This window comes from Pygoscelis adeliae, unplaced genomic scaffold, assembly GCF_000699105.1.
Source record: "Pygoscelis adeliae isolate BGI_AS28 unplaced genomic scaffold, ASM69910v1 Scaffold232, whole genome shotgun sequence".
NCBI lineage: Eukaryota > Metazoa > Chordata > Aves > Sphenisciformes > Spheniscidae > Pygoscelis > Pygoscelis adeliae.
The window spans coordinates 219,445-230,176 of NW_008824473.1; the positions used below are offsets into that span (position 1 = coordinate 219,445).

The following is a 10,732-nucleotide window of genomic DNA, read 5'->3' on the forward strand; positions in this document are numbered from 1 at the left end:
CTCATCCAGGGTCTTCATGCAGGTTTGGGGGGATGTAAACTTTTTCCAGTTACTTTTCAGTCTTGCAAAACCATTTAATGTAGCTCCAATGTGGTATAAGGTCCTAGCATTGATTTGAATGCAAGGTCAGATCTACTTAGGGAAAGTCTAACGGGTTAAAGTTGAAATTGTGCTATTAGATATTGAAAAGTAATGGTAATTGCCATGCTACTCTTCACAAACTTTTTAAATTACCTAGGTGGCTTATGTGTAAAGAAAACCTCTGAAGACTGTGTGCAGTGTGTTTCATCTAAATAGATGTTGCTTACAACAACAGGGACTGTTATGTTTTGTAGCTCAGGCTAGCTTGAGTAATGGAAGTCTTTTCTATTAGATTTAAATTTTTTTCCTCTCCTTTCTTTAGGTGAAGAAATAATAGCATATAAACCACCTGGATTCAATTTGATGTATCATCTATTGAATGAGTCCCCAATGCTGGAACTGTCCCTTAGTTTGCTAGAAGAAGGGGTTAAGCAGCTTGATACTTACGCTCCATTTCCTGGTATGTGCCTAGAATTTATTTTTCATGTGAAGTTAAAATGCATACTAAGCCTTCCAACCCAAACTATTCTATGATTCTATAAGTAGGATTTAAAGCTGACATTGCACATCTTCAACTTGATGTTGTTTCTCTTGCATGCAAAAATTGTATTTTGGGGGCAATTTTCCTAGTAGTAAACAACTGACAAGTTCCTTCTTGGTGCAGGGCTTGATGAATGAGGTTTATGAATGTAGCCTATTTAACTGCTCCTTTGTTTTTCTTATGGTTCTTTGTTGTTTGTGCACTGCAGGGAAGAAGCATTTAGAGAAAGCTGTACAGTATTGCCTTGCACTTCTAAACTTAACCCTGCAGAAAGAGAATCTTTTTATGGATCTGTTGCGGGAGAGCCACCTTTCCCTTATTGTCACGCCACTGGAGCAGCTGCTTCAAGGAATCAATCCTCGCACTAAAAAGGCAGATCATGTGGTGAATATTGCTAGGTATGTGCAAAGTACTAGGAAGGGAGAAGTTTTGGAGGCACGGAAGTGTTTGTATCCTGGTCCTTTCATTAGTTTTACTAGCCAATGCTTCTCTTTGCACAGAGCATCTCTGAAATTTTTTTTGGTGGGGGAGGTGTCTTCACAGGTGGTATGATCTGTGTATTGTCTAGTGCAAGATTGGGATCTGCATTTATAGTTTTTCTTTTGGAATTTTTTTTCCCCTCATGATTTATTCCTGATTGCCTTATGTGCAGTGGTTCCCCTGCATATAATTTTCAGTTTGCCCCAGACTTTGGTTGTCACAGAGTGGGAGAATAAATCTTCGTTTGGTTGCTATTGGCTACTTCAATGTTTTACAGTATTGTCCATTAGTTACTATATTAAAAGTATCAGGCTAGTAATCTGCAACTCCGTTTCAGATGTGAACTTTAGGATTTCCACTTCCCACTGACACCTGCTGTTACTGTTTGATTTTATAATAACTTCACAGACAAACCAACATTCATGAACAGTAGAATTGAGTGCATAAAAAAGCAGTGATATTCTGATATGGAATGCACTAAAAAATTGAACTCTTTCTATATATGTGTGTGTGTCTTTAATTTATATTACTTTTTTCACATAACAATAGTCGACAAATAGTTTAAAAAAAAAAGCGTGCCTTTTAAGGTGCTTTTAAATTTTTTTTAATCTTGCCTATTTTGGGTACATGCAGTAGTTTATTTTAGCTAGTTTTGGTCTTCAGTGACGCTAATTTCTGCGTGATCTGAAGCTGTTTTCTCCACGTTTCTCGTGTGAGTCTGTGACCAGTTGTTTTAACTTGTCCTGCAGTGTTTGAGGTAGATTTTGGATAAAAAAATGGTAAAAATTCCAGGAGAGATTATTATCCCTACTCAGCCTACTACCCTCCTTTTGATGGAGGAGTGTTAAGTGCTTCATGTAGAGTGAAATTTTGTTTGTAGCTTTAACATTTTCTCACGTAGTTTGATTTGTAAATGTTTTAGTTCTAAATGTTGTTTAATTTCTCATCTGTGCATTGCCATCTTGAAATAGTAAAATTCTCAACAATTTTATTACAATAATCTTGTATTTTTGAAGGTATCTTTATCATGGAAACAGCAATCCTGAACTGGCTTTTGAAAGTGCCAAGATTTTATGCTGCATTTCTTGTAATTCCAACATCCAGATAAAGCTAGTTGGTGATTTCACACATGATCAGGTAAGTGCCAGTTTCTTTGGATCTGGAAAGAGAAACTGGTGGAGAAATACTGGTGCGCCATAACATTACTTTAATGGATAGTTTTCTAGATCAAGTACATTAAAACTATATTTTGTCTTATATCTACCTACCTCTAAAAAGTCTTTTAGTGTGGCATTGTGAAAAGCAACTACTTCAATAATTGAAAAAAAGAAAATCATGAATGTTTGCAAAAAGGGCAATATTCTTTGAGATACTGAGACTTTTTCTTGACTTTATAGTCTTCAACCTGTGAGGATAATTTAGCATATGTAACAACAGTAGATTTTTTTTTTTTCTGTTCAGTGGCTAATTGCTAACCTATGCTTAGAACAGCTACGACTCTTAACTCCTGCTTATGAACTAGGTTATATAAGTTTTGTCTAGAACTTCTGTCAACTTATATGGAGAGAATTATGAAAGGTATTGTTTTTAATACCCTTAAAATCCTCTTTGTTTTCATCCCTCCATTGTTGAATATAGAGTATTAGCCAGAAGCTGATGGCTGGGTTTGTAGAATGCTTGGACAATGAAGATGCAGAAGAATTAATTAATCCAGATGAGGGTATGTAAAAGGCTTCTTAAAAATGGCTTACGCTGTTGTCTTTTGCATAGAATGAAATTAATGAAAGAGGTGAAGAAAGTGCTTTTAAATCAGAAAACCCTTTTCTTGTGTTGTTTTCTGTAGAATTAGACCTTTAACAGAATGAAAAGCACCAATGTCTTGTTAAGATATGTCCACAGTACGATAAGCCAGCTACAAACCGAGTCTGTTTTCAGAAGACAAGTATTTAACATTGGTCTGGATGTATTATTTAGAGCTGTATTAATAGTAATTTGAAATTTTGGGCTTGTATCCCTCTATACTAATATAAGTTGATGCATTAGCGTTCTTGTAGTTAACTTGAAGGCTCTGAGGATTATTCCCTTAAATCGATTTCTTCATTATTCACCTCGTTTTTTTTTTGTTTTGTTTTTTTTTTTAAGCCTTAAATGGATTTCTTCATTATTCACCTCGGTTGGTGTTTTTTTTGTTTTTTTGTTTTTTTTTTAAATCAAGAGCTGGAGCCTGAAAAGAAGCGGGCACGAATCCATCATGAAACAAGGATCCATATTCTGAATCTCCTTATCACCTCTCTTGAGTGTAGTCCTCCCAGCCTTGCTCTGTATCTCTTGGGATATGAACTAAAGAAACCTGTCAGCACCACAAATCTGCAAGATCCAGGTATGAAGAGGAAAAGTTGATCTGGCATTTAATCGGTTCTGTTACTAACACTGAGAATATTGGAAAATTCATGGGGAGAAGCAGTTCCTCTTAATCTTAAGACGACAACAAGCATTGTTCTAATCCTTAAAAGCTAAATTAAAAGATATGTTGATATCCAAATGCAGCATTTAAATGGCTTCAGGATTTGATCCTTTGTTTAAGTTGGATTTTTGGAACAGACTTGAAATTAGAGTTGTGGGGGAAAATGATAATTTAGATGTGAAATATTGATTTATTTACTATTTTATGCTGCGTGGTTGTGTCCACAGTACAAAGAAATTGATTTAATGATCCAAGAAGTACCTACATATGACAACATGGGAATCTATAAAGCAGATTGTCACTTTGAACTAGTTATACTACTTGACTACTATCCTGTCCCTCCTCAAACTGCTGTTTAAAATTAATTACAGGGAAGAAAAACAGTTTTGTTGTTTAACGTTGTAGAAGAAAACCTTTTAGAATATGTGGGTTTTCTTTCTACTGGTAGGTATATTAATATATTTATATATTCATAATATAGATTTATATATTCATATGAGAATATGAACTTTAAAGCAACAGTTCTAATGTTTCTTGAATTGGTGAGGAAAATAGTGTGTCAGTATGTGTCTTGTTTGCCTCCTCAGCTTCTAACTTGTATTCAGTACAAGGCAGACATTGATAAACTTGAGCAAGTTCAGCAGAGATGGTCAGGGGGCTGGAGCACTCAGCCTATGAGGAGAAGCTGAGGGAATGGGACTTTTTCAGCCTGGAGAAGAGAAGGCTTTGGGGGGGACCTAATAGCAGTCTTCGAATACCTACAAAGAGGTTAATGAGAGGATAAAGGCAGGCTCTTCAGAGTTGTGTGGCAGGAAGATGAGAGACAGTGGGCATAGATTGAAACGAGAGGCTCCAACTGGATATCGGAGAAACTTTCTCATGGTGAAGACAGAGAAGCAGTGGAGTGGGTTGGCCAGAGACGTCATGCATTCTTCATGCTTGGAAGTTTTCAAGACCCAGCTGTATAAAGCCATGAACAATCTGGTCTGATATCATAACTGAGCAATAGTTTGGAGTTGAGACATCCTGGAGTCCCTTCCAATCTGAAGTGTGAGATTCTTTCTCAGCTGTTTTAAAGGATGTTTTACATGAAGGTGTTTGAACAAACATTTGATTTTAGTTATTTAGAGAAGAATATTTCTCATTATCTTTAGGTTCGTATTGGACACTGTGGCCCAGCAGTTTTTAGTCCTTCGTAGTTCTAAATGAAGGGTAGATAGGACCTGAATTTTATTTAGGGAAAAAAAAGTCTTGAAGTTATTTGATATATCAGAAAGATGAAAAAATGATGCCAACTGATTTTTTTCATCTGCAAAGTAGCTTACAATTGCAGACCCTGTTTGGATATTTTGAAATTCCATAGTTACTCAATACAGGTAACTGATCTGCACCCACACAATTTTACAGGGTATCATACTTTAGGTCAGTGATAGGGGACTTTGTCTCAAAGCCATGAAAGTGCCTTGCACACCTCTTTGAATTATCCCATTAATAATGTGAAGAAATAATGACCATAAGCCATTTGCCTCAAGATAATAATTTCCTACTAAAGCATAAATTATATGTGTCCAAACAGAGAAGATGATTTCCCCTGTAAGAACTGCTGTTGTTGATGCCTTTACTGCTTCAGGACATCTCTCTGGGTTGATTGAAGAATTAATTGCCTAAAGGAAGAATGCAAAAAGACAGGATTTTGACTTCAGTATTAAAATCTCCTCCCCGTTCCCCTTGGTTGCAGTGTCAGGTGCCTTTAGGATCATTAGTCATAAAATGGCTGTAATTGTAAAATAAAGACAGGAATTTAAAGCTGCTCTTTGAAATTGTCAAATGAGTATTCAATTAAAGTTTAAGAGCAAGAATTCAAATTTTCATTTGATTCATGCAGAATATTACAGAATCAACTGAATCTTTTTTTTATAGAACTGAAGAGAAAGTTCTTAAATAAGTTTTAATTGCATAATTTATCCTCTTTCACCAGCATCTCCAAAGCCTACAGAGTAACTATAAATGTTTTCATTACATTTTTGCTGAAACACAGTTCCTTCTTTTATTTTAATTAATGGAGAAAAAATTTTGCCAGATATTTTTGCTGCAGGTCTGTGGAGCAGTATAGTGCAGCACAAGGTATCTGAACAATTTAGTTTCCGTAATTCTTTGTACTAACCTATATTTGCTATGGAGGCAAATAAGATCAAGAATGTTAAGAAATTATTTTTGTGTTTTAAGGTGTCTTGGGTTGCCCACGGACTTGCCTTCATGCTATTTTGAACATACTGGAGAAGGGTACCGAAACAAGGAATGGGCCTACAGCAGTTCAGGAATCTCCTCATCTTGCAGAACTCTGTTACCAGGTATTCAGCATATTTTCTGTTGACATATACTGAAAGTAGGGTCTAAATAAAATTAGCTACTTCTTGGTTGGCGAACACAGATGGTTGATGATTTTGATAATAGTTTCATTTTTAAAATGTATTTGTCAGGTTTTTGTATACATTGAGCTCTTCCTATTCTACCTTTTTCTGTGTGAAAAAGTATTATCTTGTAGCAACACAGAAAATAAAGATTCTGCACTCATGTCAGAACCTGGAATTGTGATATACTTATAAAACTAATGTTCTACATATTTTTGGTGAGCCTTTGAATCTGTTGTGACCATATGCTATTTTTTTTTTTTTAAATTTTGGAACTGCAGTTTGCCAGCAAGTAAGGTAACAAATAATCCCAAATAAGCCAATAAAATCCTCTTCTTTATTCCGTAACAGTGACAGAATGTATGTGTGTATGTCTGAGGGGGTGAGATGCGGAAGACGGCTGAATTAGGTGTATGTGCAAGGTAGCTGATGTTTGGCTTTAAATCATATCATCGTATGATTACACACCTGTATCATGTTGAAAATCTGTGGCATCTAGAAAGGATTTTAAACATTATGAAAAGTGAAAGAGGCCATACTGTAGAAGGAGGGGAAAAAAAAAAAAAAGATTATGTTTCTTGTCTTGGTGAACCTGGAAACTGAAAAAGACACTCATTTTTACGTGAGCTGAACAAACAGAAAGGCTTATATATTGTCATGTTGTGGGCAAATAGCTGTTGGAATCATCCACATGCTGGTAGTCCTTTAATGTTATAATTCAATGTCTGTTATAAATAATATGTTCAGCTTTGGAGTAAGCTGATGGAAAACTTACTGTAAATACAGGTAATATTGTTTGAGCAGTAAAACAGTGTTATGCATCTTTTGATTTGATGGTTGGTTTGTTTTTAAAATAAATTCCATAAATGGCTATCTACTGTTTTTGATTGTTAGGTGATCTATCAGTTATGTGCATGCTCTGACACATCAGGTCCAACTATGAGATATCTGAGGACCAGTCAGGATTTCTTATTCACTCAGCTGCAGTATTTGCCATTTTCTATCAAAGGTAATTTTTATGCTAAGATAAGATTGTGCATGCTTAAAATTCAATGCATCTTTTGACTCCCTAGAAGAAACATAGGTAGCATTATTAAACTGAATTAATTGCTGCCTCTGCTAACCTTTTAATTCTGCAAAGATTGAACTCTGCCTATTTAGGAAGTTCAGATTATTAGTGCTGAACTTTTGTAAAAGAATGTTAATTTTGGAATGCATAAAGTCTCCAGAAGCAAATCCTAATCTATATTTCAATTATCATTGTAGTTTTGTTAGATTATACTACAGAAAAAAAATTATATTTTTGAAAAGTAAGAAAGCTATGAAGAACTGAGGGAATAGAAGGCTGGTGGTTGTACCCACCTATATCTTCCCTTCCTTTGAATGAAGAACTTTTATTTGGTGATGGTATTACTTTTTAAGTTAATAGATGTGTTTTTAATGTTTCAGACCAACATTTCTCAGATGTCTTAAACTGAATAAATGTCCTTATTTACTTTATCAGATGCTTGACCACTAGTCCTTTGTTAAATGATAGTAAACTTAGCATTTGAATACATGTATCCAGCATGGGTAAAGCACTTTAGATAATTCTTATATAACTTAAGAATATATATTAGATGAGTATAGAATATGAAGATTCTTGGAGACCCACATTCAAGCCTTACCAACTTTGATTAAAGTTATAGTTCATTTTGGGTAAATGTCTGATCATTTTCACTGAAATTATAATTGACCCTATTTGCTCATGAAGCACTGCATTCTCCAGAATAACTCCAGCAGAACAATGACTGCTAGTACAGGTTATATCCAGATTTTTTGTGTATGTGTATACTCTTAATTGTGTGTATGTGTATGATTCGTTTTCACAATAACCACATGTTCATTTTAATGGCTTTTGTCAGATCTCTCAGTCCTTTTGTCTCGTAAACAAATGGTGAGCAGATAATAAGTAATGACATCCTCTAAAAGCTTTCTTAAATGAAAAATGCTTTCCTTGGAGTAAGTAATATTATTTATGTTCAATTTTATAATTGTTTCCTTATCCCCACCCAGAACATGAGATTTCAACACTGAACCAAATGTCTTGGCTGATGAAGACTGCAGCTATAGAAATGCGAGTAACATCGCTGAACCCTCCCACACACAGAGACTGCTGCATCTGCTGCTTGATGACATGCCTGTGAAACCCTACTTAGGTAAGAGGAATTTAGTGTGAGGGTAAATAAGCTTGAATAAATGGAAGTATGAGAGACTCTATTTGAATTCTTTTCTCTATAAGCTCATGACAGTTCATTTGTGATACCGGGTCTGGAATTGCTACTGGAGAGATGGGAAGAAAGATGATGGTGGTTGTAGACTCCAAAGTGAAAGAAATCAGGGTATCTTTTTGTTCATTGCTGCTTTGCTGTGCTTAACTTTTGAAACATCTCGGTGTATACACTGATACAAAAAATAAACATAGTTTATGGGGTAGGAGAGGGGAATATAAAAAAAAATAAATTAAAATTATAAAATAATTTATTTTGTGGTGCTATCCAGAGTTGTTACTGTGTAGAGAAGGTGTAGGGTCTTCCTTGGTAAACAGTTTTAGGCAAAGTTTTCTCAGTCTTAACTTCTGCCTGTCTGTCACATATTTTCAATCCTCTCTCACAGAAGATAGTAGCTACAGGTCAGTTTGGCTTTTGACATTATAACATCACAAAAATGATATTTCATCAAATGTGACGTAAAATGCAGTGTTAAATAAAAAGGCAAGATTTCAGAGTTTCAGAACAGAGTAGAAGCGAATCAAGAGAAATAGAAACAGGTGGCAATAAAACTCTTTACATGAAGAAAATAAACAGAGTAACTGGAAGATATGATAACGGGCTGCAGCAGTATGGTGTTTTCCCTCACTTCTGTAGGTCTGAACACTGTCTTTTCATCCTTGTGGAGACCTCAGTACGGGAAACTGGCCAGATACCCTACTCATTTTACAGTGTTCATCCACCTGCATTATTCATACTGGAGGGTGGGGTGTCTTTTTAGGCATTTCTAGTACTGTCTAATCTGTATTTGATAACTGGCTAGCTTCTGTGAGATTAAGTATTGTTTTCATTTTATTAACAGTCAAGGCTGTATTTGTATTAGAAGACTTTCATGTGAAAGGTTTGTCAGCATGTGCTCTCTCAGTCTTTCTCTTTCACTATTAATAAAGTAGGTGATATTTTTCACTTTTTTTTTTAAATTTATTTATTATGTTTCATTACCTTCAGCTGATGGTGAAGGAGGGATGGAAGATGAAAGTCGATCAGTCAGTGGGTTTCTCCACTTTGATACTGCTTCCAAAGGTAAGCGTTATGGCTGTTGATTATTTCTCAGTAAAGCTTTTCTGATTCTGAATGAGGGGAGGGCTGCTTCTAGAAAGGACACTTTGAAAAAGACAATAATAGACTTTCTAAACAGCAGCAGTACATGGAACAATTTTGTTTAGTGTGGGGGGAAAAATGAATTTTAGAACCTTGACGTAGATGATTGGTGTGAGTGGAAAATACTGGACTGGAAAGGAAGTTAGAAAAGTCTGTGTTTAAGTATCTATGGAAGGACAGAATGGGAGGGTGGCAGTCTATAAATTTACTGCTAACAGTAAAAACAGTGAGACTGTTGCTAAGGCTGAACATATTTGTATTTTCATGGCAAAGAATGTAAAACCCAAGTAAGTAACTTCAGATTCCTTACAACGTTTCTAAGTCTCCACAAAAGACTGCATGGTTCTCATTGAAAACCAGCCTGCTTTTATTTAGGAGAAAAAATTAGAATCTTGTATTTGTAAATATTGGATTACATGCATACATAACAGGAGAACAATACAGTATAACACAAATTAAGAATTTAAGGTTCTAGAAAATGTTTTTAAGCCCCTTATATAGATTGATAGCACTTTCTGAAGATTTAGTGTTTTCTTTTGAAACTTTACACATAAGATTTGGATTTACAAAGGTAAGTTAGGCTCCTATTGTCAACTTTTTTGTCTTCCCCTTGATATTTCTGAATACAGTTTGAATTGATTTACATTTCCAGTACGCAGGAAGATCTTAAGTATCCTGGATTCAATTGACTTTAGTCAGGACATTCCAGAGCCTTTACAACTGGATTTTTTTGACCGGGTTCAGATTGAGCAAGTCATTGCTAATTGTGAGCACAAGAATGCACGTGGACAAGTGGTCTGCAACGTCAAGGTGCGCAGTGGTCTTATGTTCTCAGGTTGCATGTGCTATTTTATATGTTGATAATAATACAGATGATCAGTGTATTAATAATACTTTGAAACTTGCTTTCACATAAAAGGTATAGCTGTTTCAGATATGTGCATAATTTATGCAAACTACTTGGATTAGTTTATTTCTTCTGCATTGCACACACTGATTTCTCATTTGCAGTAGACAGATGCATCAGTTTAAGACGCTTTCAGGAAATATTTTCTGTCTTAATGTTTTTCCCATCTTGGAACACCCAAGAGATATTGCAGATGTGACATCTACCTTATGCATTTCATTGGTCTCCAATACACAACTATGTAGTACTACATATGGGTACACAATTGTGTACACAACATAGTTGCGTACTGCAGTAGTTCTTAGAGGCTATAGTTAAGATAGTGTCACATTGTGATGAGTAATTGACAAGTGTATGATAAGTAGTCCTGAAAACTTTGCGATCTGAGAGACAAGGGACAGAGCAGGAGTGGAACGTAACGTAAAAGTGATCTTGATG

At 35.4% G+C, this 10,732-nt stretch overlaps 1 protein-coding gene across 1 annotated transcript in view; it reads left to right on the forward strand.

The window, feature by feature from the left end:
- Window positions 1-10,732, forward strand: part of NUP205 (nucleoporin 205kDa) — a 54,247-nt gene that overhangs the window by 25,028 nt on the left and 18,487 nt on the right. The window contains 11 exon segments of the mRNA XM_009321337.1: window positions 404-541; window positions 831-1,020; window positions 2,119-2,239; window positions 2,741-2,822; window positions 3,318-3,482; window positions 5,793-5,917; window positions 6,872-6,986; window positions 8,033-8,110; window positions 8,113-8,175; window positions 9,235-9,309; window positions 10,040-10,197. Of these exon segments, the coding sequence (XP_009319612.1) occupies window positions 404-541; window positions 831-1,020; window positions 2,119-2,239; window positions 2,741-2,822; window positions 3,318-3,482; window positions 5,793-5,917; window positions 6,872-6,986; window positions 8,033-8,110; window positions 8,113-8,175; window positions 9,235-9,309; window positions 10,040-10,197 (1,310 nt within the window).